The 26,998-nt window shown below is 36.8% G+C and overlaps 1 protein-coding gene across 1 annotated transcript; it reads left to right on the top strand.

The window, feature by feature from the left end:
* The first annotated feature begins 7,229 nt into the window (after positions 1-7,229).
* Positions 7,230-26,586, top strand: LOC117435339 (receptor-interacting serine/threonine-protein kinase 2-like). Its single transcript, XM_034058417.3, has 13 exons — positions 7,230-7,446; positions 7,541-7,998; positions 9,663-9,816; positions 11,563-11,718; positions 13,365-13,522; positions 14,552-14,601; positions 15,602-15,763; positions 18,295-18,380; positions 19,012-19,110; positions 19,535-19,640; positions 22,338-22,421; positions 22,919-23,134; positions 23,917-26,586. Exons 2-13 carry the CDS (start codon positions 7,808-7,810, stop codon positions 24,267-24,269), a joined length of 1,815 nt encoding a protein of 604 aa, XP_033914308.3. The 5' UTR covers positions 7,230-7,446; positions 7,541-7,807; the 3' UTR covers positions 24,270-26,586.
* Positions 26,587-26,998: the final 412 nt, after the last annotated feature.

Here is a 26,998-nt window from a genome sequence, read left to right as displayed (position 1 = left end):
TTAGGTGGCAGTGTTTGTGATTTTGTTCCCCCAGTGACAGTCATCCTAAATATTAGCAGTCAAATTACAAGAAAAATAATGTGTTGAAGAAATGATGGAAAGGATCACTACAGTTTAGAAAGCATGGAGGATTATAATTGCTACAGAGCAAGGTGAGAGTTGGGTCTGCTCTATAGTGTAGTAAGATGAACATTGAAAACGATACTGCAGCTTATAGGCTAGAACATGGATTTTAAAGCTTTTAAGTCTGAGCTTAACCAAAATGAAACCGCTGCATGATATAACAGTTGGCAGTTGATGTAGCAACCATTTAAATGTAAAAGAAAAAAGTTGAATGATATATGTATAAGGTAGGTGATAAGACTGTAAGCAGCGAGGTACTTCCATATTACATTTAAAAAATGTCTTGCTGGAGCAAATGTTGAGACTATGGACCCTATTAGTGTAGGCTAAAACCACTTAGTTTCCTGCTTTTGATGAAGCCCTTTGGTCTTGTTACAACACAATACTGTACCATTGCACCTGTAGGACGTGCCTTTAATTAAAATATTGTGTATATATTTAAAGAGGAAACCATTATCAGAACAGATTTAGAAAGCACGATGCCTTAACCTATTATTATTATTTATTTCTTAGCAGACGCCCTTATCCAGGGCGACTTACAATTGTTACAAGATATCACATTATACATTATTTCACATTATACAGATATCACATTATTTTACATACAATTACCCATTTTTACTGGAGCAATCTAGGTAAAGTACGTTGCTCAAGGGTACAACAGCAGTGTTCCCCACTGGGGATTGAACCCGCAACCCTCCGGTCAAGAGTCCAGAGCTCTAACCACTACTCCACACTGCTGCCCTACTACTCCACACTGCTGCCACAAACTATTACCCACAAACCACCAGTTTTTATAATTTGGTGAAATGCCACAAAGAAATGAAAACTGTCTTGTAATGTTGTCAGTCGCACATACCCTGGGTAATTATTTCACTTTGGAAACCCAGCTGCAATGGCCAAGATCAAACCAAGCGTTCAAAGGTTTAGTCAGAAGAGTGTCAGTGAATGGACATCATGCAAGCAGTAATGTGGGAGCTCTTGTTGCCTCTCATTCTTGCAAGTGAAACCAGAAAGGTTAATTAAAAAAGCAATGTATTTTCTTTATAGTATGTGTCATGAGCTGCCCAGCATTTGGTATAATTTGCTGTACTGTAGTTGTTTAATCAAATGGACACGTTTACCCTTACATGTCAGAGATAAATTAAAGTGTAGATATGTGGATCGCTCTTTACATTAGTGCATCAATCTACACGGTGTAAATTAAATCACTGGCAAATGCTTAATGCTCTTTGTGCTTCCATCAGTGAGCATCTGCTGTGGAATGCGGTGCAGGAATGGGTTGGAACATCTCTGAGGGTCACCAATTTAAACATCTATTGCAGGGTATTATAGGATGCCTGCATATGCAAAGACGTATGCTCTTTGATTTGCATACTGTAAACTGTACATTTAATGAAGCCTTTGCATTTGCAGTTCCCTCTTTTTAGCAATAAGGGAACTGCAATGTTGTGTCACTGCTCTGAATAGGACAGCCCCTGGGGAATGCCATCCTAAAATATGTTTTTGACCAGCAGTGTGGAGTAGTGGTTAGGGCTCTGGACTCTTGACTGGAGGGTTGTGGGTTCAATCCCAGGTGGGGACACTGCTGCTGTACCCTTGAGCAACTGTATAAATGGGTAATTGTATGTAAAAATAATGTGATATCTTGTAACAATTGTAAATCGCCCTGGATTAGGGTGTCTGCTAAGAAATAAATAATAATAATAATAATAATATGACCATTTGATCTTATTTTCTACTGATTTTATTGTACTTTATAACTGCTCTTAACTGTAATGTGATATACTGTAATGTGAATTTCTGCACTTTGCAAATATATTTTACTCCGACTACACTTAAGATCATTCTACTATCATTTTTGTTATGAGAAAGTTTAAAATATTCAGATATTCTTTAAATGCCATGTTTTCTAAGTGCACATTTCAAAATGGTCTTTAGTATTTAATTATAATCTGTAATAATCTCACAGTGAAAAGTATACATTAAACTTGTAGTGAGAAGTTTCACCACAATTGAATTAGCAGTTATAGAAAATGAAAGTGTCATATACAGACAGCCCCAAGATTATGATACAACTGTTGCTGCAGTCACTACAATAGGACCTTGGTTTTACGTCTCATCCGAAGGACAGAGCACAAGGAGGTTAAGTGATTCGCTCAGAGTCACACAGTGAGTCGGTGGCTGGGATTGAACCGGGAACCACCTGGTAACAATCACTGGACCACCAAGGCAGGTTCCAGAGAAAGAGTGGGGTTTATGTATTCTCTATGCTACAATACATTAAATATGTTGTTTAATTTGAAGATTTCTCTCTGCTTTGTTAATAGGTTTAGCTGATGTGTTAGAAGCACCCAAATAAATAAACCTTATACAAAACTATATGGGGCCAACACAGTATATAGAGTGGTTTGGTTATGTAGCAGGCTGTAAAAACAATGTACCACAAGGTGGCGGATGTGAAACATGAAGTCAGCTGCTTGTGCCTTCCTGTTTTTAAGTGCACTTAACATTGCTGAAACGGCTTGGGATTTTCCAGCCTTTTAACTAAGTATTTTACAACGTTCCTTTAATAGCTTCTGCTTAAATGACCTTTCCTCCATTCCACCAGGAATTTCCATTCTATATAGGTACAATAAAGTACAGAACACAGATGATGTTTAATGCTCATTAATACTGCCTGAAATGTCCTAAACTTTTTTTTTTTCTTTTCATATGCATGCACCTATTTAGTATCTTTATATCCACTGTGTTGCAGTTGGATATCAAGGACACTGTATTAAACAGTAGGCAAAGGACTTTTTAAAAATTTAAAACAACTTGTGCCTGGAACCGCTTTCATACAGTATATCGTGTGGACAGAATCCTCTCACAACAGCTAGCCTTGGCCAATCTGTGTGGCCTTCAAACACCCTTGAGGGCCTTGTGACCTCCTTATGACAAGGCTTGGTTATAACAATCTACACATTTTATATTTATATAATAAGACTGCCTGGTTTTTTATTGCATAGAGGCCAAAACGTGTTTAATAACATCAGTACTTTTTATTAGTAGTTACTCTGACATGATTTTACGTTTAAATTTAATATTTATATAATAAGACTGAATTTGTATTGCAGAGGCCAAAATATGTTTAATAACATCAATGCTTTTTATTAGTAGTTACTCTAAAATGCTTTTCCTTTTTCTTTCCAACAAAAAATGAAGTTTAACCCATTTGCTTCCTTGTTTCGCCTCCCTATAAAGAATGCCTGTAGGGTTTGTTTATATGAAGGTTGTCCTTTGTGGTCCATGGGCCTCAGATTGGACACCTCTGCTGTATAATATTTTAAAAAGACCATTGACATCCTTACAAAAGTTTACCATAGTAAATTCGCACAGTAATTTTGCAGTTTGCCCATGCTTTTCCCCAAGGTTATTCTATGTAATGTTGTTGAAGCTGAAACCCTGGGATCCTTCAAGAAGCTGCTTGATGAGATTCTGGGATGAATAAGCTACTAACAACCAAACGAGCAAGATGGGCTGAATGGCCTCCTCTCGTTTGTAAACTTTCTTATGTTCTTATGTTCTTATGCATTTACCACAGTTTACTACAGTTTGTCTTTATTACTGTATGCTTTACCTTACTTATCTGAGCTTTACGATGCTTTACCACATTTTCACACCACTGAATTACACTCTTCTTTTATTATGGTAAAATTTTGATATGAAAAGTACAAAAAAAAAAAAAAAAGTTTTATACATTCACTTGACCTGGCCAGGTTATTACGCACACCCCACTGCCCTTTTATAGCAGCAGCTCTACACACAATGCAGCTGGTGTCCAGCAGGTTTTGTTGATATCAGGGTGATCAATCTCAGTGTGCATCTCCAATGATTCCCAGCTTCAGCTGACCTGCCAGCTGTACATTTTCAGTCACCCCAGATCGCATTGGCAGAGATGTTTTTTTGTGATGCAATCTAATTGGAAAAAGACTCCTTAAAATGTCACCACACGATTTCCCGCTTGTTATATGAAAAACACTCACATGAGATGCTGATGCTGAGCCAAAACATCCAGTGTGTTGTTTTGATAAGGCTTAACAACAAAATATTCTATAATCCCCCTTTCTGTAGTTCCAAGTTAAATGTTTTTTCATATTGCATGTCTCTTAAAGAGTAAGTAGCAGAGTTCCGAGAAATATAGTGTTATACATCGCCACATGTTTCTACAACTGTTTAAATAATATACCTTTAATTTCTCTTTTCATTGTTAACATCCAGACAACTTTTTACACATAACCTTAAAGTCTGTTTCAAAGCTCTTTTCAAAATGGCCGCTCTAGTGCACTGCGGTTTGAGATCTGTCCTCTAAATCACTGCAGAAACAGCGATTGAAAAAAAAAAACATAACAAGTGCTCTGGCTTTTCTTTTCCGTACCACATCATGGATCGTTATTGCTGTTTTACCTGTTTGACAATGTGGGCAATAATCCTTACACATCACTGCACGAGAGCGGCCATTGAAAAGAGCCTTGAAACATACTTTAAGGTTATGTGTAAAAAGCTGTCAGAATGTTAACAATTAAAATAAATTAGAGTTACGTTATTTAAACAGTTGTAGCGACACATGGGGACATTTAACATTATAGTTTTCAGAACACCGCTACTTACTCTTTAAACTGGAGTATTTAACTTTAATGAAGAGGTATCTTCAGCACAACTTAATAATGGGGATTTAAAAATCCACTCAATGGTTATTTACAAATATTTATTAATATTTAGATAGTTTAAAAAAAAAAAAAAAACACAATATAAATTGACAAAAATAGGTACCTTTCAGGGGAAAAAAAAAAAAACATGATTGATATAACATGATATACATTGCACCATGGGTGACACAACAGGAAAGTATGGCAGTTATGGAGTGTAAAAAACTAAATACACCCTATGTTGTATAACAGCAAAAATAAATAAAAATAAATAAAAAATAAAAAAAATGACAAAACCCAACTAAAACCCTTTCCAGATACTTTTGTGGTCACAGTACTGTAATTTATATATATATATATATATATATATATATATATATATATATATATACACACACATATACACACACATACATACATATACACACACACACACACAGTACTGTGCAAAAGTTTTAGGCAGGTGTGAAAAAATGCTATAAAGTAAGAATGCTTTCAAAAATAGACATGTTAATAGTTTATATTTATCAATTAACAAAATGCAAAGTGAGTGAACAGAAGAAAAATCTACATCAAATCAATATTTGGTGTGACCACCCTTTGCCTTCAAAACAGCATCAATTCTTCTAGGTACACTTGCACACAGTTTTTGAAGGAACTCGGCAGGTAGGTTGGCCCCTAACATCTTGGAGAACTAACCACAGTTCTTCTGTGGATTTAGGCAGCCTCAGTTGCTTCTCTCTCTTCATGTAATCCCAGACAGACTCAATGATGTTGAGATCAGGGCTCTGTGGGGGCCATACCATCACTTCCAGGACTCCTTGTTCTTCTTTACGCTGAAGATAGTTCTTGATGACTTTCGCTGTATGTTTGAGGTCGTTGTCATGCTGCAGAATAAATTTGGGGCCAATCAGATGCCTCCCTGATGGTATTGCATGATGGATAAGTATCTGCCTGTACTTCTCAGCATTGAGGAGACCATTAATTCTGACCAAATCCCCAACTCCATTTGCAGAAATGCAGCCCCAAACTTACAAGGAACCTCCACCATGCTTCACTGTTGCCTGCAGACACTCATTCGTGTACCGCTCTCCAGCCCTTCGGCGAACAAACTGCCTTCTGCTACAGCCAAATATTTCACATTTTGACTCATCAGTCCAGAGCACCTGCTGCCATTTTTCTGCACCCCAGTTCCTGTGTTTTCGTGCATAGTTGAGTACCTTGGCCTTGTTTCCACGTCAGAGGTATGGCTTTTTGGCCGCAAGTCTTCCATGAAGGCCACTTCTGACCAGACTTCTCTGGACAGTAGATGGGTGTACCAGGGTCCCACTGTTTTCTGCCAATTCTGAGCTGATGGCACTGCTGGACATCTTCAGATTGCGAAGGGAAGTAAGCATGATGTGTCTTTCATCTGTTGCAGTAAGTTTCCTAGGCCGACCACTGCGTCTACGGTCCTCAACGTTGCCCGTTTCTTTATGCTTCTTCAAAAGAGCTTGGACAGCACATCTGGAAACCCCTGTCTGCCTTGAAATTTCTGCCTGGGAGAGACCTTGCTGATGCAGTATAACTACCTTGTGTCTTGTTGCTGTGCTCAGTCTTGCCATGGTGTATGACTTTTGACAGTAAACTGTCTTCAGCAACCTCACCTTGTTAGCTGAGTTTGGCTGTTCCTCACCCAGTTTTATTCCTCCTACACAGCTGTTTCTGTTTCAGTTAATGATTGTGTGTCAACCTACATATTGAATTGATGATCATTAGCACCTGTTTGGTATAATTGTTTAATCATACACCTGACTATATACCTACAAAATTCCTGACTTTGTGCAAGTGTACCTAGAAGAATTGATGCTGTTTTGAAGGCAAAGGGTGGTCACACCAAATGTGGATTTGATTTATATTTTTCTTCTGTTCACTCACTTTGCATTTAGTTAATTGATAAATATAATCTATTAACCTGTCTATTTTTGAAAGCATTCTTACTTTACAGCATTTTTTCACACCTGCCTAAAACTTTTGCACAGTACTGTATTTATTACAGTACTTGTAGTGCAGTACAGCATTGTGTTTCTGTAAGATACTGCATTTTAAAAAAAAGGCATGAAAAATCTTTAAACCATGGTTGTGTCCCTACAACTACCATTAGGTGGAATTCATTTAAAATCAACAATACATGCTTACTGAAGAGCACTTAAGACTACAAACTAGGAAATATAATAATATTGAATAATTAAGACTTAAATTATGGCAAATGAGACATATTTGGTTAAGTAAATAAAACCATAAATATAAAACTAGCATGTTATATATTATTATTATTATTATTATTATTATTATTATTATTATTATTATTTAAATTCGCAAAACGTAATGTATTACTTTGTGATGCTTCATCACGCCGTGGCGCGGCCCTTTTTCCCGGAATAGGCGGTGTTTGTTCAAAGCAGTCAGATTGCGCAACATTTGCGTCAGACCCGGAAGCTGATTGTTGGGAAAAACCCTGCAGCCCTAGCTGACGTAATCTTCTAGACTACAATATTTGTTTAATTTACAGTACTCTGTTGTATTTTGTGATGAGACTAATTAGGAGACAGGCGTGTTTTCAGCGAATACATTAAAGTTTAAGGAAAGCATGGTGAGCTTTTGCGTTTTGCATTTGTGCAGTTCTTAGCAGCAGCTCTGTAAGCGGCTCATGTTTATTCACGTATATCTGCCTTTCTTTTTTGCAGGTGTTGAAGACAGAAACTTGACTGGACTAGAGAAGGTTTGGGTTCATAATGACGGCTGAAAATGGAATCCGAATCAGAATGTGATTATATTTTAATGATACTGGAAACGGGGTTCAGTTTTATTTTTATTTTTACCTAACATCCGGTGGACCATATTTTTACGTTTTCATTGAAGTGAAACTACATCTGAAGCCTTACATATGATATAACAAGCTAACTTTTTTAAATTCCTCTTTTGCTTATACGTTTCATTTCTTGGAGGGTCAAATGGAGCATTCTGGTTGTGTAAATTTATGCAGCCTTACCAGCACCCTCCCTGTTATCCCCTATCAGAAGCTCACTGACTTGCACTACCTGAGCAGGGGAGGGTTTGGCACAGTGTTCCGAGCTCAGCATTCTGACTGGAGGACTACAGTGGCGATCAAGTGCCTCAAGTTAGACTGTCCTGTTGGAGAAAGGTAGGTGCATTGGTTGCATAATTATTTCCTTTCCACCTGCCATCTGTCTGCATTGGGAATTGGCTGCCCCATAGGCATCACTGCTGAATGCACGTGTGTTTACATGGTCCTGTATTTACCTATTGTGACAATGTAGCTTACATGTTACTTGTCAAACATGGTCTGCGCTCGAAAAAGGCGAAACGTATTGTTTTAAATTACTTTAATTGCATAATTTATTTATTTTTAATTTGAACTTCCCCCATAACAAAACCAGTTTCAATGCAATGTGTTTATCCAGTATTAACATTTGAAAGATAAGTTTAATGCTGTCTATAAACAGAAAATGAATGATTTGTAGTGAACTGCAAATACAATACAAGGTCTCTGATCTGGGGTCAGATCAGGTCTGGATCAGGATCAATACTGAAACAAACCTGGAGTCACATATTCTGCTAGAACTAATCGTGGACTACCTTACCAAAGTTAACATTGGGCAGTCCAAGACTAGTGCTAGTCAGGGGATGTGAAACCAGCCGCCCCCAGACTCCCCCGTGAAGTGCCCTGTGATACTTGTTATGAAGTGCGCTATATAAATGAAATGTTGTTGTTGTTGTTAAATCCCCCTGTTTAGATGATTCAATTACAATCAGTACCATCCTTGCCCTGCTTAATTGACTAACATTTTTTCTGTTTTGGAGCAGTCCTATTAAAAATAATATCAGTAGAGAAAAGGAGATTATGTAATTTATGTACCGTAACTAAATAAATAAACAAAATAAATCATATTCGGAGCTTGTTGGCTGGCCAAAAATCTCGTGTAATATATATATACTGCCTGCTTTTAACTGCTTAACAATAAAAATAAAACAATACAAAAGTATTAAGGACTGGTAGAAAACAAACTAGTAAAACGAGTTCATGTAAATCCTGCACACGCACTGCCCCCTCCCCCCACTCATTTTCACTGTCTGTCATATGATGCAGGTTCCTGTGATTTCCCCTTTGACTTTTGTGACAGGCATTGCATAATCATATAGTGCATACCTCGCTGGTTGGACTGCTATTGAAAGCTCTTGGAAGTAGGGAGCAGCAGTGATAAATCAGATTGCAGTATGAAAAGGAACTGACCCCAGTGTACCCTAGTGTCAGCACACTATGTACTATGTACTGAACAGCTTGTCTCGATTTCAACTGAAGTAATGACATTCACATTGTACTTAACCAATTAAAAAGAAAGAATGTTAGCTAGTGATATACCCGTGTTTACTGTACAACGCATGTCATTTCTAGTCAGTACTGGTATAATGTAAAAGATTTTTTAATTTCAACAAAATGCAGGCACTGTGCAAGTCATCTCACACATTCTTTCCATCACACCTCTAACATTAGCTTTCCAGAGAGAGGGGCAACAGGTCAAATCTGTAATGCTGCATATAAAGGAAAGACCACAGGAATGCAATACATACAGTACACTGTTTGGAGTTTTAATACTCCATTCAAGGACTAACATCAAAGTATTGACCTACAACAAAAGTTGCCCACATTATATTGCCAACCTACTAAGAAATGACTGTCATTGTTGTGTTAAATATTGTTTTTGAAGTACATACGTGGCATAGTACGTATTTGTTTGTATAATGTAGAATAAGGTAGTTCAAATGTTACTTTTTGTCTTTGCTCAGGGAAAGAAACAGTCTTTTAAAGGAAGCAGAGGTACTCCATAAAGCCAGGTTTAACTACATTATCCAGATTTTTGGTGTCTGCAATGAACCTGAATTCTTCTGCATTGTGACAGAATACATGAGCAATGGATCGTTGGACCAGCTACTACATGGGGTATTTATTTATTTATTTATGTGTTTATTTATTTTGTTTTGATACATTTAATATGGGGGTGGGGGTCTGTCTCTCCGTCCCCCTGTCACGTTACATTTTATAAAATTGCAATGAAACATTGAATTGCTCATTCCTATTCCATATATTCTGTACACACTGGTGTCATATGTTGGGTTAAGCTACTTTTGCATCATACTGTTAGCTGCAGTTATAAATTCACAGCTGTGTCGGGGGATGCTTGGTACTGGTGTTCTGTTATTTTTCTATTTCCTGTGGTGTCATTTCAGTTTCTTTAGGATTTCTCTGACAAGCTCACTGTTTGAGTGCAAATGAAATTACTGCTGCATACCCCAAGAACAACAGTAGTGATCATTTTGAACTGGCGTCATAATAGAAATGGCTTTGCTGTGAGACATCTCCATAGATCAACTGTGCTGGTGCTTTAGTAAATGTGCCAAATATCCGGAAGTGCAGAAATAGTAATGCATTATAATTTAAGAATACCAGGGGATAATAGGAGGCAGTGTGGTCCGGTGGTTAAAGAAAAGGGCTTGTAACCAGGAAGTCCCCCGTTCGAATCCCGGCTCCCTCACTGAGTCTCTGCAGCTGATGCATAGTTCACACACCCTAGTCTTCTTGGATAAAGGCGTCCGCTAAAATAAGCAAATAATAATAAAGAAAAGTGTGAATAATCCCCTTAATATACCATGACATTATTTTTTGCATATTCCAAGTATGTGTATGTATGAGATTATATAGAGAGAGAGAGAGAGAGAGAGAGAGAGAGAGAGAGAGAGAGAGAGAGAGAGAGAGAGAGAGAGAGAGAGAGAGAGAGAGAGAGAGATTGATTGATTGATTGATTTTTGCACAAAAAAAACCAAACATTAACTGTTTATACTTAACGAACATGGAATTTTCATGTTTGGATATCCATTTAATATTCAGACATTTCCTTTACAAGTTGGACCAGTGCTGAAAACCTTGAGTCATTTTGGAGTGACATACCTGTATCATATGGCAGACAGAAACAGAATCAGATTGACTTGCATCCAAAATCTGAAGCAGCAATGGCAACTTTATGTAGCGATTACTATTTGTCAGTTTGTGTTGGACTCTCTTTAAAATGCTAAAGTTTTTTGACAGCTACATTAAATAGGGGACCAAGAGCGACTGTGTTGATCGTCTGTTTTTTTATTTTGTATACATAGAAATCTCAAACAGACTGACCTATTTTTAATATAATACTCTTAGCATAACTGCTCTTCTATCTCTGCACTTAGTTATCTAGCAGTAGGTATGAAGCAGTGGTATTAAGCCCATGTCAAGTGTATTTGATGGGAGAGTGTCTGTCTGTCTTTTTTTTGTTTGTTTTTTAAGTAATAATGAAAAACAAAATCAACATTCATGTCAAAGGCTGTCTGAATCCATTTACATACAAGTTCATACTATCAGCATCTGATCCACTGCATATCATTAAAATAGAACCATTTTTGCAATTTTACATATTTTTGCTGACAAATATGTTAAAAACACCCTGAAGCAGTTAGTTTGATTTTTACAAGATCTGTGTTCAAAGAGCCCTACTTTGTTTTGTCAACTGTGGCAGTATTTAGATCCACCATTGTTTTAAATCATTTAACAGACCCCCCCTCAAGCCTAGCTTGATGAGTTCCTTTGTTTGAACAATTTCGCCATGTAGTTTCAGCATGGACTGTTGATGAGTATTTTGCATATTTTCTGTCACAGAGAGAAATCTACCCAAGACTTGCCTGGTCATTGAGACTTCGTATTCTCTATGAAATTGCATTAGGAGTGAATTTTCTACATAATATGACACCACCTTTGTTACATCACGACCTGAAGACTCAGAACATCCTCCTTGATGCAGAATTCCATGTGAAGGTATGCTAATGTTAAGAGATTCTGTGGAGTTTATATACAGTACACACTACAAAACAAAACAAAAAAACTAGATATCTGTGCAATCAACAATTAAAGTAAGTTTGAGATGCAGTACATTATAACCTCCAGGTTAGAACCACCACACTTGCAAACTTGACCAGTCAACCAAGTACACTTGAAGCTCGCAACAGAGGACTGGAATTTTACTGGTTAAACATGGCTCTCTGGGCTTTAAAATAAATAAATACATGGGTTTCCTTATTATTGTTTCTCAGATTAAAAGTGTTGTCCTTTTAGGAAAACAGTAAATTAAATCATTGGAAAGTTTCATACATTTCAGACGTATGACCAAGTTTCATGCATGGTAAGGTTCTTGGTTATATTTGGTTGATCTAAATGCTGGCAGATCCTAAATCCCTTTATCCTTTACAGAAATGCACTTGAGAGACTTGCATACATTGTCAGATGTTTGTTGTTTTTATAACCTTGGCACACAAGTTGAAATTATTTCCATGGCAGGATTTAGATCAATTGAATAAAGCTTGCTGTCTTCAGTCTGGTGGGTACCTTTGTGCATGTGTGTGTGTATCTGATACCTGAAGCACCAATAAATACGATTTGAGCTGTATATAATGTTTAGGTAGAATGAGACAATTAAAAAAAAAAAAAATACATGTTTAATTTTGTCTTAAAAAATTGGTCTTCAAATTAAGACATTCCATTTTAAATGTACCTTTTTACTTTTCTGTAGTTGTTAAATAGCCTATAATTGATCTTTTACTAGTTCATCTTGCGGAATTATTTATTCAAAATGGTAGTGAAAAAAGCTCAGCCACAGCTACTCTTGTTAAATTTAGAAATGGGAAGCAAGTCTTTTTAAACAGGAACTAATCTAATGTGTCCGTGAAAAACAGACAGTTTTGTACTGTATTTTATGGATTGGGAGTCTACTGAAAATGAGAGAAAGGTATCATTCCCATGAAGAAAGGGAGATTATAGTTTGGACAGTAGCTATTTCTGTGTTTAAGGAGGAAACTCTGCAATTGCAGTTTACACTTGGGGCATTACCATTTCCATTATTTATTGTTCCAAAATAAAGTAAAGAATATATTGTGTTGTGACTGGTGTAAAACATATCCTGTGTTTGAAACGAGGCCAAGTTCAGCTCTGCTCGTATTCTTTACCATCTAAGCCCTTGGTTTCATCTGGAGTGCTACTGGAAATCCCCTTACTATTCCCACAGTTAACAATGGCTGTTCTATTACGTGTGTATGTGTAACTGGTGGATAAAATCTGTTACCAGTTATTCCAGCCTGGTGAATAATAATAATAATAATAATTGAGTGCTTTGTCACTTGTTCAGTAGAAAACTAGAATGATGTGATTTTAACAGATTTTGTCATTTGTTTTGGTCCCAGGCAAGTTCATTTAGGAAGTACATTGTCTTGCTGCCTGTCAATATGACATCCATTCTGTGATATCATAAACATTTGACTTAACTAAACCTTAATTATCACACTGTACTCGGTATGGAACTTTCTCATATCCCAGCCAGTGGAAATTGCTCTCCCGCCATGTTAAATGAACAACTAAAGTCTAGTTTTAGATCATAGTATTACTTACAAGTATAAATCTTTTGATTTCAGATAGCAGATTTTGGCCTTTCGAAATGGCGTCAGCTGTCTATTAGTAAAGCATCTGGCTCCAAGCCACCTGAAATGAGAGGGACGGTTATCTACATGCCTCCAGAAGAGTATGAGCCTTCCAGCAACAGGAGGACAGATGTGAAGCACGACATGTACAGGTACACACTGCCTTGAGCACACATTTATTTACAGGGGCTTTGTTTTTTGGTTGTATGACTACACATGAATAAACATGAATGTATTGAAACAACTAACATATAAACACCAAGAGAACCGTTAAGAATATTTATGAAATAGCAACAGTTTTACATGTATTAAGTGACTAAAGTTGGAACTGTGATGGTGTTGACTTGGCTGAGCCTGAGAAAATGTCTCCATCCTGCCCATCACCTTGATAAACTGATAATCTTTACAGTGTTGTTGGTCATGTACGGATTGAAAAGTGAGGAATAAAGATTGAATTGAAATACATTATTAAATATATACATTTCAGAGCTGTATATAGTAAGCTAGTGTAGCACCATTAGCCTACTTACTCATTTTAATCTTGGTGAAAATCAAATAATAAGGTCTGGCATAAAATGTGATCCAAGCGAATGTTCACTCTTGCTAGTGGATGAGTAGCATACCCATTGTATAGCCTGTCCTACAAATTGGCTTCTTGTTTGTGGATAACATAATACTTATTATTATTATTATTTGTTTATTTAGCACATGCCTTTATTCAAGGTTACTTACAGAGACTAGGGTGTGTGAACTATGCATCAGCTGCAGAGTCACTTACAATTACGTCTCACCCGAAAGATGGAGCACAAGGAGGTTAAGTGACTTGCTCAGGGTAACACAATGAGTCAGTGGCTGAAGTGGGATTTGAACCGGGGACCTCCTGGTTACTAGCCCTTTTCTTTAACCACTGGACCACACAGCCTCCTGATTTAAAATTGAAAACTCTATGGGCCATTATGGAGAACAGACTTCACTGCTGTTGTCATTACTTTTGGCAAATTATGGGACTACTTTGGTTGTTTTTGCTGGAATAGTTAGTAAGCATACACAACAATAGAGGATCTTACATAGAACACATAATATAATTTTTAAAAAAAATTGAGAGAAATTAAATACATTTGTTGTTGTGATTTGTGACAAAAATGTAAAATCTGATTTTTGTAATTGTTTTTTTATTACAGCTATTCAATAATTATGTGGGAAGCCCTATCAAGAAAGATACCATTTGAAGGTAATGTCATATAGCATTTTGTATTTCATGTCTTCAGTGCCACGACACGTAACAGGTACGTCATCTAAACGTACTTACCCAGTGGCTGTAAATGTACCAGGTACATCAAACTGAAACAAAAAATAATGACATACCGACTGACCATAAACACTCGAAAGAGTTCACTGGGAAGTTCTTTTTTAGATAAAAGGGCCTTTCTTGGTTCAGCTGGTTCAGTTAAGGGTATAAAGTAACTTCCAAAGTAGCAGGGTTGTTAGAATATAATGAAGGGCCTGCTTTTATGCTGTTGCTCGTCATTTACGGTGGCTTTAAAACAATCGGCTTTAAGGAAGATTACACTTCATTTTCCGATCCAGACTTGAATTTATTTATCTGCATCACATTTATAGTATAAATATATAAGGTTGCATCTGTTTATTTGCTGCAGTTTGACATTGTGACTAAACTGCATGAGCAGCTTACTGATTCAAGCTCTAATAAATATAATCACTTTCAGCAGTCAGCCACGTGAAGACTCGATTACATTGACCTGCCTGATACAACGTGAATTGTGTCCAGCAGGAGTGGACTGCTCTCAATCTGAAACCAAGAAACGCAATCTTGCATCTTTTAAATGTTTTGGATCCTTGAATACTTTATCATATGCTACATATTGTTTTGCAACCAATTTATATTTCTTACACCTTTCTTTCCGTATAACTGCTGTACTAGATATTATTTCATTTCTATTCCCCCCTGCTCCCCTCCCTGTACTGATTATATTTATTTCTCATCTCAACTACAAACACATTTACTTTGTAGTGATATATTGTATATGTCGTCAGATAGTATCTACAGTACAGCAGGAGATACCTTAAACAGTCACTGTTTATGTAAAGCCATCCTTCCCCATGACATTGTTAAATTCTGCCAGTAATGCAACCCCCCGCCCCCCAAAACCATTCTCCTACAGGTTCAGTGAAAACTCTATTTCTTAAAATTGTGTTTTATTTTTTTACAGAAGCTACAAACCCCATGCAGATCATGTTTAGTGTTTTGAGAGGAAGTCGTCCAGATACCAGCGAAGACAGTTTGCCGTTTGACATCCCCAGCAGAGACACCTTGATAGAGCTTATGACCAGTGGCTGGGCAACAAATCCGGATGTACGACTCTCCTTCATAAGTACGTTTTTGATATTGATATTTACGTATATGTGCACCATTTGGCCACCAGAGTGTTGTTTAACCCTTTGCGGTCCTATGTCAGACCAGGTCCGACATTACAATTTTCCCTTTCCGGTCCAATGTCAGACCGTGTCCGACATCTTCAAAAAGACGTAAAACACAGGTCTCTAGTCGTTTTTTCTCCGGAAAAATCCGAGAAAACAATTCAATGGCTGAGTGAGAACGATAGGAACCGAGAGAAGCCGAAAAAAAAGGGGGCGGATCTGAGCAACACACATAGCCCTGGCACCATGGAGATAACACGGACATAAACAAACAAGATAGATGATTCTGCATCCAGCGCTCAAAGAATATCACGGACATTTGCAGAGCTTTTTGAGATGTTATAGTAATAAAATAATGACTTGGATCACATTTTTGAGGAGTTTGGTGATAAAAACGAGTGATCAGGATTTATCAGTATGCACGACTATGAAGAGGTATGTGAAAAATACAGCTAACAAGGGGTGGGGTGGGGAGGGGCTGGAGATGCAGTACTGGGTGTCCTGTTGATATGCAGTGCCTTTTAAACCTGTTTTACTGTGAAAAAAAATACTTTTAAACAGCGCGTCTAAAATAAACTGTCGTGTGAAAATAAATTGGACCTGACGCGCTGAATAAATGGACCGCAAAGGGTTAATAATGTCAACATTTAAGTAGCTAGTGGAAGGTCATCAGGGTATGGTGAAAAGATGTTCAGTAGGACAGATGTAGGATTCTGCATTGACCGAAACAATGAAAAATATGTCCCAATAACTATTGTTGTGGAGACCACACCACACCATGACACAGGGATTGAATTTCGTGTCTTCCATAACTAAATGTTGGGGTTTTCCTTAGTTTGTGGCCCCGTTCAGGTAAAAATTGCCTCATCTGAGAAGATGATGTTATCTGCCACACTGGCTGTCTGTTCTTTCTTCCATTCAAATAATCACTTTAGGCATGTGGTATCTGCTACTGCTAATGCTTGCACAGTGGTAAATTCGTATGGATGAACAGCCCTCTGGTGGCTCTGCTGTGGAACTCAAAATATAGTTCTAGGTATAGCATTGGTTTACAGTAGTATTCATTAATGCAATTTATTTAAAAATGTTCTTGGTTACTATACTTACTGTAGGCTAGCTCCTCACAAAATACAGTAATAAATCACTCACTTTTCAGTGTAACATTTATTTTTGGGCCAACGTCATGAAACTATGTTAACTGTGTACCAAGTTACAGGGACTTTGCTGCTTAATGCAATTATTTTAAAGCAGCTCATCAAATGTGGCTAGTGGAGAATTCCAAGCTAATGAAAATCACAGCAAATGAAACATGGGTGTCAATCTTTGTACTTGACAGTCTTTGTACAGATTTTAGAGCATAAATATAAAAAAAAACTTGGGTGTCTTTTTTTGACCCAGACCTCTCATTTGAGGCACACATTAAAAATGTTCCAAAAATGTATTTTTTTTTTCATTTAAGAAACATTGCCAGATTGAGAGGTATTTTTTCCAGACAGGAAGCTGAGCGATTTGGTGCATGCTTTTATATTGTCAAGAATTGATTATTGTAATGGTGTTTTAATTGGTATTGGTAGCAATGTGATATCTCGTCTGCAACTTGTACAAAATGCTGCTGCGAGAGTTTTAACTGGGACGAGATCATATCACTCCTGTGCTGGCATCTCTGCACTGTCTTCCTTTCCGATTTAGGATAGATTTTAAGGTGTTGTTGTTAACCTTTAAGGCTCTAAATGGTCCATTTTACCTTAAAGATCTTTAAACATCATACGTCCCCAATTGGTCACTCTGATCTGAGGATGCCAGGTTACTTTCTGTACCCATTATTCAGAAAAAAAAAAAATTAAAATCAGGTGGTAGATGCTTCAGCTATATTGCACCGAAATTATGGAACGACCGACCCAGTACTATAAAGGAAGCTCCCTCGATTGATGTTTTTAAATCTTGATTAAAAACACATTTTTTATAGTCTGGCATATCCAGTTATCTAAAATGATGTTCTCTTGTCTCTATATGGCATATTTTACTATTTTTACTTTTTAGCATTATTTGACTTTTATTTATTTTAAATACGTTTAACTATTGTATTCTTGTTTTTACAATTACTGTTATTACTTTATTTATTTTTTCTTTTGTTTTTTCTTCATGTAAAGCACTTTGTGGCTGCCCTCATTAAAGGCGCTATACAAAAATAAAGATTGATTGATTGAATCATACCAGATATATACCTGTTGTTTTACTGTGGATACTGGTATTTCCTTGTCAGAAACAACTCAGACTGAAAGTCGTGTAATTAACATGTTTCATTGTGTTCAAAAGAAGAACCCCAGTCAAATGGCGAGTGATTTATTACAGTGTTGTGTGAGGCCCTGAAAAGTAAACACCAAATAGGAGAAAGCTTAAATATACTGTACTGGTACAATGCATTGTAATAACGACTGATAAATACTAGAATAACCATTTTATTTATTGTTTTTGTTTTTTGAAGAGTGTTTAATCGAACTGGAACCTATGGTACGAAGTTTTGATGAAATAGATGTGCTTGAAGCAGTGCTAGAAGTAAAGAAATCCAAAGTAAGAATCAGTGTTTGTATTTCAAAACAGATTCATTTTATTTTCCATTTAAAATTATATATATATATATATATATATATATATATATATATATATATATATATACAGTGTATATATATATATATACATATATATATATATATATATATATATATATATATATATATATATATATATATATATATATATATATACAGTATATATATATTATTCTTGTTTCTCTTAAGGTGTAGTGGAATATTTATTTCAATTTGGTTAAACCCTTTCTACTGTCCTCTTTTCAACTTTAAAACATATACCAGGGTACAACACTACTTCTCGTGTGTGCAGGACAATGTCCCTTACAGATACTGTTGTCTTTCGTTTTAATTATCAGGAAGGCACAGCATACAGAGTTCTCTGTCCATTTAAAGTAAGAATGGGGAAGGTCTGGAGCAACACGAAGGTGAAGTCTGCTCTACAGTGTGGTACCTTCACCCTCTACACTGGATCAAGACAGAAAATAGACACGCGCAAACTAAATCATGCCAAGCCATATACACCTGTGACTGTCTACACCGTGAAGAATAGAAAGAATAACTACATCGTGAAAAATAGAAAGAATAACTAAAACCTCTCTGTCTGTTTTCAGTTAGTCAGTGGATCACGTTATTCATCAAGTTCAACTTTTGAGAAGTGTCAAAAAGGACAGAAAACTCTGAATGCAATGAAAAACGTCCCTCCTTGGCAGGTAAGACAATATGTGTGTAATATATAAATGTTGCTACAAGGTTCCTGTTCTTATCACGTTATTGTAGCAAGAACACAATTAGCTTGGTGAACATACCACAGTAATCTAGGTAAGCTCAGGCTGAACCACAGTCTATTATATCATACAATAACAGGCATACTTACATTCATTATGATATACTTAAAGGAATAATAACCACGCCTTTAAAAATAAGTTCTCTTCCTGTGCAGCGGGTATTAAAACCCTGCACGGGATCCTGCATTCGAGGGAGAGTAGAGAGAATAGCGTGTGAGCCTCTGGAGTCGTCCTAGTCAAGTATACAGCTGTTTTAAGACCATCTCTAATGTCTTGCTGAACTTTCTGAAGGGCATGTTTTATTGTTCCATACAGACTGTTACAAAGTTCCTCATGTTTTGTGTTTTAGGACGGCAGCTCTGCCTCGTGGTCCTGTTCAGAAGAAGCTGGCTTTTCACAGCCCCAGTTCCTGACTCTCAGCTGTGCTCCTCCTTCTAACTTTGGTCCTTCCAAAGGTAAGTTTTTACTGCAGACCCCTCTGTGGTACACGGGCAACTTGTGTTATTATTATTTGTTTATTTAACGGACGCCTTTATCCAAGGTGACTTACAGACTAGGGTGTGTGAACTATGCATCAGCTGCAGAGTCACTTACAATTACATCTCACCCAAAAGACAGAGCACAAGGAGGTTAAGTGACTTGCTCAGGGTCACACAATGAGTCAGTGGCTAAGGTGGGATTTGAACCGGGGACCTCCTGGTTACAAGCCCTTTTCTTTAACCAATGGATAGTTGAGCAGTCGGTAGGTTTCACTACATTGTACATTACAAAGTCAGTTGTTATTTTTATTTTATTTTTTTTTGTTTTTTGTGTTAGCCACATTGTGACTAGGGCTGTCAGTTAAACCTCCAAATAGCAATCGACACAAAATCGAGTCGAATAAATATTCGAATAAATATCGATGATTGTACCGCCCACATACATTCTTGCTCCATTCCTCTCCCCCTGACGTGATTATTTTAATATCATTGCCGTTATAAGTAAAAGCTTGTGCACAACAATTGAATGCGAGGGGTAATTACGCCTGGGTAGTGTCAGGAGAAGAAAACATTCACAACAAGCCTAAAGCAAGTTTAACATATTACAGGAGTGTTACTGAAATATTTATTCCAAACACATTACAGTACTTTGGAATGTAATCTATATAAACAAGACACAAGTTTATGACATTTTTTATTCAGGGACAGCTGCAACATCACGCATTGCATCTTGTTAATACTGTACCACCTAACCTTCACTATCTGTGAAACACACAATGCAGAAATCCCTGCCTAAAACATCATCATCATCATCATCATCATCATCATCATCATCATCATGATTTACTTACCTCAACATGCATAAAATTGCATTTAATGTCACTGATCTTTAATAAAAAAAAAATGTTTTAATGTTATTTAATATTGTTACATTTTCATTATATAGCAGTTCATTTTGAAACTCCAAAGAAGCGCAAACTATATAATAAAACATTGAAATATCTTGCTTGCATAAGTATTCAACCCCTGTGCTGTGGAAGCTCCCAGTTTACACCGATGAAAGAAATTGCCCTAACGAGGACATTTTACCTTACCATTGGCCTCCACCTGTGAACCATTAAAGTTGCTGTCACATTTTCTGGATAAAAACCCCACTGTTGAAGGATCATTGGTCAGGCTGTGAATCTGAAGGAAAATTAAGACCAAAGATCATTCTACAGAAGTTAGAGATAAAGTAATACAAATGCATAAATGTATTATTGAATTGTGGTTTGTCACACTTGTACCTTGCTTGAACAAAAGTTATTGTATTCTTGCTCTTATTGTATTACTTGTATTGTAACACTTGAAATGTATTTGCTTACGATTGTAAGTCGCCCTGGATAAGGGCGTCTGCTAAGAAATAAATAATAATAATAATAACAGGTACAAAATAATATCCAAGTGTTTGGATATCCCAGCGAGTACAGTTGGATCAATAATCAGGAAGTGGAAGCTGCATCACACCACCCAGGCACTCCCTCAAAACTCAGCGCTCAAACAAGAAGGAGACTTGTGAGAGAAGCCACAGAGAGGCCAACAATCACTTTGAAGGAGCTACAGAGTTCAGTGGCTGGGAGTGGAGTAATGGTGCACCAGTCAACCATATCAAGAGCTCTGCATAACACTGGCCTGTATGGGAGGGTGGCAAGAAAGAAGCCGTTCCTCAAAAAGTACCATCTGAAAGCACGTCTGGAGTTTGCCAGAAAACATGAGAGTGACCCAGCTGCAATGTGGAAAAAGGTTTTGTGGTCAGATGAGACCAAGTTAGAGCTTTTTGGCTAAAACTCAAAGCGCTATGTGTGGCGCAAACCTAACACTGCCCATGCCTCAAGACACACAGGGACTGGGCATCTTGTCAAAATTGAAGGAAGAATGGATGGAGCAAAATACAGGGAAATACTGCAAGAGAACCTGCTTCAGTCCGCTAAAAAACTGAAGCTTGGGAGGAAATTCACCTTTCAGCAGGACAATGATCCCAAGCACAAGGCCAAAGCAACATTGGAGTGGCTCAAGAACAAAAAGGTGAATGTCCTACAGTGGTCCAGTTAAAGTCCTGATCTCCATCCCATTGAGAATCTGCGGCACTATTTGAAAATTGCGGTCCACAAGCGTCGTCCAACCAACCTGAACAACCTGGAGCAAATCTGCCAAGAAGAATGGGACAAAATCACTCCGACACTGTGTGCAAAGCTGGTACATACTTACCCCAAAAGACTTAAAGCTATTATGGCAGTGAAAGGTGGCTCTACCAAATATTAATGTGTGGGGGTTGAATACTTATGCAAGCAAGATATTTCAGTTTTTCATTTTTCTTAAAAATATTTCCCAACATAAACCAATGTCACCTTACAATAATTGATTTTGACTTTGTGTTTTAAAATAAAATATCAAACCGAATGAAATTTCAATGTACCATTTGTAATACAGTAATATGAGAGAATTGGTCAGGGGTCTGAATACTTTTGCAAGGCACTGTATATATATATATATATATATATATATATATACACACACACACATACATACACACACTAAATATTTTAAGATCACACGCTGCTTTTGTTATAATAGATACATTTTAAAAGTTGCTTGATCATTACCTTCTCACCCTCTCCTTTTTTTCATTAACAGATTTGCAAGAGTCTTCAAATGATTCGTATTCAAAAAAGATGGATTTTAAAGATAATTGTAATTATAACATACCAGTGCAATCAGGTAGTGAACTTTTACAATATTGTTTCATTTTTTTATTGGGGCCAACATTTTGTAAATTGTACAAGAGGTATTTTCAAGTAGTTTAATTAGTAACTTTGAACAATCAACCATAAACTCTGATGTTCTTTTGTAAGACAAACATTGAGCCTCATGCCATCGTTGTATCAAGTATGAAGGACTTTGCTTTATGAGGTTCTTCAGAATCAGACACTTGAGACTTTACAAAAACAGTTAACAGAAATATGAACGATTTAAAAAAATAATAGTAATAAAAAACATAGACCACAACCGCAGCTCTTAATTAACACCATGGGATTTTAACTGCAAGTTTGAACCATTATTTTTTAAATTTAGAAAAAAGCGTTACTGTAAATTTAACTGAATAGCTTGTATAGTGCCAAGTGTGTCTTCTAGGTTTTAGTGTTTAGTCTTCAGTTGGCGATCATTTTAGAATTTAAATTTGTCTATTGGTTTTTAATACATTTTCTCTTTTATAGAACTCATCCATCTGAATCCTCTATCAAGTATCCCGACTGCCATGCAAGATCCGCCCATGACTTTGATTGCCCCGAGTTTTGAGGATAACATGCCTAATCAGATTTACCAAAGTGCCAGAACACAGTCAGACTTCGACATTCCTTGCAAACCATCTGTCCCTGAGTCTGAATGTGCAGCCCAGCTTAGTAAAATGACTGTGCAACCCAGCCCCACAGGTATGTCAATCTGAATGATTTATACTGATAATGCACTACGATATTTAACTGGAGGATGAATTTGAAGAGGCAAATGTAGTGATGTGCACTATGTTCCATCAAGATTTAGCAGCAAAATAAAGTAAACACCAATTATCAAAATACATGAAACCACAATACTACTGGACCATTGGGTCTTTATAATGATCAAAATGTCAGCTGATCTAAATCATCATTTTCATAAGTTTAAAAGCAGGAAAAAAAATACCTGTATTGTTTAAAAAATACTTTTGAACCAGTTTCACTGGAAATGAATCCTTCTATAAAATGGTATGTTTGCAGTCAAGAAGACCTTGCTCAACATTTGCAAACCTGAGTCATGTGAAGCAGGGACAGAGGATCGTTTCCAATAGTTGTCAGTTTAAGGTAGCTTTGCAAGAGGTTAATGCTTTTAATAGAATGTCTACTTTCAAAATCAGCAATCGATCCTGGAGTGCTGTTATCTGAATGCTATGTATGGCTTGTTCCTTAAAGTGCTTAGATCATGTTTGTATGGGATTTTTCAGTGCCATGTGAATCGGTGGTCTTTGAAATTTATGATTCACCAAATGCCATGTCTGATTTGCTTGACCAGTATGCAGATTTATATTGAAGACAGGTGCGTATGGCAATGGAATTCTGTGAGTTGCGAGATGTAAAAAGGATTTGAAAACAGGTTTGCAGTTGTCATTCAGAAAAAAAGTGCTTACTTACCTTATATGAAAGAAAGTGCAGGCAATAAAGTATGTTCCCTTTTGTTTTAGTTTTTATTCCAGAGTATGCACAGCCAGGAGTAGCGCATCAGTGGATCCAAGCCAGAAGAGAGGATGTTGTTACGCAGATGACTGAGGCTTGTATTAACCAGTCTCTGGATGCACTTCTCTCCAGAGAGCTCCTAATGAGAGAGGACTACGAACTCATTACCACCCAGTCAACAAGGACTGCTAAAGTCAGGAAGCTGCTAGATACTTGTGACAGCCAGGGAGAGGACTTTGCAAGAATCATTGTTCAGAAACTAAAGGATAACAAGCAAATGGGACTACAGCCTTACCCAGACGTGTCACCTACCACTTTCGGTGCATCTGCATTGACCTTTGAGAACCGGAAAAACGTTTAATGTTTCAACCTGTTTTTCAATGCCTATGACGCTGGATTGCCTTCTTCAAAAGAATGTGTTCTCAATAATTCTATGGAAGTGGAAGTGTATTTAAGTATTGAAACTCATTCAAGTGATCTTGAAGAGACTGAGAATTGGACCTTGTTATACAGGATTCTGTTATAATGAAAGTAAAGACCAAACTCTTATTCTGCCAAACTTTTTATTTGATGTAAGTCTGAAATGTCAGCAGCTCTGAAGATTAGTTTTCGATGGTTTTAATAAATGTGTACACCTTCTATCTACAACCTTAATCTGGCAAATAATACAAGGATACAGCACAGTAATGCAATACTTCTATCGTACTACATAGGAAAATGCAACATTTAGCTTGGTATTCAAAGTGTAACTGTAGCAAAAACACAGACTTAAAAGGAACAGCTGGGTTAAGATAGTGTTTGTTTCAAATTTTTTTTTTCTTTTTTTTTAAGCTTGCTCAGTCAATTAGAGTCCTTTGGCTTAAAAAAAAAAAAAAAAAAAACTTTGCTTTGTTTAACTAAAATGTTGGTAAAATTGTTCGTACTTACTTTGAAGTCTGCCTCGCCTCTTTCTGGATGTTTTGCCCTCTCCATGATCAGCATGTCGTTTATGGAGTGCTTTATCAAAACATCATTTTCAGATATGCGTATGATGCATCTGTTTTACTGCTCTGCTGTCTTTCGCTTGCTTTGCAAACTGTTGGGGTTTTTTTTCTTGGCTTTTTTTTTTTTTTTACTTGGATGACAATTTCCCGATACGGTATTCCCATTGCCGAGTATGATGCCGATGTCAGGTTTAAAAAAATAAATAAATAAATGTTGTCTTTCAATTGAAAGTGTAACTCCTTTGCGTTTTCCAGTCCTTACCATTTCAGTAGGTTAACGTTGCGCTTTTCTAAACTGGTTTCTAGTTGCATTGTGGGCATGGTTGAGTGATTGCAAACTTCCAGCTCAAACTGGGCGTTCAACTGAGCGGTCAGTTCATAAGTATGGTGTTTGTAACTCTGATTTTCTACTGTAGCTGAATCTGTTCCTAAACAGAGCTAGGCCTATCTGTAGCCAAAACTGAGAACAAAAGATGATGGCTCATTTTCAAAGCTATATTTATTTTTTTTCTAATGCTTTTTAAAAACTTTTTTTTTTACTTGTTTCATTAAATTATATCTTGTCTGCTTTCTGGAAAAATGTTTGAAGAAAAAGAAATATTCAGAAATCCATTTTTAATTTGCTTTTGTTGTTGTTGCTGGCAGCTACAGTAGCTGGTTTCCCAGCTGATTACCATGGTTTTTATCAAGACTTTTCAATATCGAATATGGTGATCATGTTAAAGTCAGTGTTTCCCTTCAATATCAAGATTGTACACCATTGATGGTTCGTTCCTAATTGGTTAAGACTTTCACTGGGACTTTTTTATATTATGATCCTGTGGATAGTTCTAGACGTATGAAAACAATCCAACAAATCAAGTTATTTAAGTCTTGAATCGGAAAAATGAAATGCAGGTTGTTTACCTTATGCAGCACCTTTGCTGCAAGCATTACTTCCACTTCCACCTTTAGAAACTGCTTCCACAATAAAGCACTTGTCAATATACATGTATCCTGTAGTTCCAAAAATGCTTTTTCAAGGTTGTGAAAAAGTTGGACACGAGGAAGTTACATGAGGAGATGTTTCCTATTCAGTACTGTGTGTATTTTGGCTGTGTTTTGTTATCTGAATATCCTGATATATTCTGTGCTGTGTCGTGCTAACCTGTGCTTCTGAATAATACAGTTTGTAGAAGTCATTTGTGTTATATCATGGGTGTTGTTATCAACGTGGCATATTCAAGACTCGGGATGTATAGTATGGCAAACTTCATTTTTTCAGGATTTTTTGAGCAGTTGGTGCAAAATAAAATTAAATACAAACTTTATGTGCATATTTTGTACCTCTCAGTTGTGCTTTTACTGCACCTGCTGTACTCCCAGTACATTGGAGGGGGGGGGGAATAAATGAACTATAAAAATACATCTTAAACGGTACCCGTCAAATGTAAGATATTCTAGAAATGTTCTTGTGTGTCAAGTTAATTTAATACTAGGGTACACTGCTTTGCCCTGAATTGTAGTGTGTGTGATCAGTAAACCTCTACAGCATGTAATAGTGTATGTATAAGTACTGACAACGAAGCCTAGGGCATTTCCTGGGGATTCAATGACTAAGAAAGAGAGCTGGGTGATCTGCATTCTTTGTTTGTTTCATAAGATGCAAATGATGAATGATGAATGTTGAAATAAACACAAAGTTTTCAATTCAAACTAGTAAATGCTGCTAATTGTCAAGACATGTATGTATTTATTTATTTTATTTTATGTTTTAAATTTAAAATGCCAGCCCCCTAAGATTACAAGAGGGGCAGTCATACACCGTATCATTCACACTGCATTTATACAACAAACCGCATACTGTACAGCTTGGAAGAAAAGCACTGAGCTTGCTGTGAGGACTATATCAAGTCTTTTGAAGTAATTGTTCGTAGCGTCATTCAGTACCATACTATAGGGTGGTAATAGGAGAATGGTGTGGAATAAAAGATTGTTGTCATGCTAGTCTATCTGCAGACGAGTAGACGTCTTTGTGAGCAGCTCAGAGTAACGTTGGGTCCTGTTTTATTTTACATGTAAATGTAACTCAAATACAATCTCTGACTTTTAATTTGAGTGAAATATG

This window comes from Acipenser ruthenus, chromosome 3 (assembly GCF_902713425.1).
Source record: "Acipenser ruthenus chromosome 3, fAciRut3.2 maternal haplotype, whole genome shotgun sequence".
NCBI classification, from domain to species: Eukaryota; Metazoa; Chordata; class Actinopteri; order Acipenseriformes; family Acipenseridae; genus Acipenser; species Acipenser ruthenus.
This window is presented reverse-complemented; position numbering and strand designations above follow the sequence as displayed.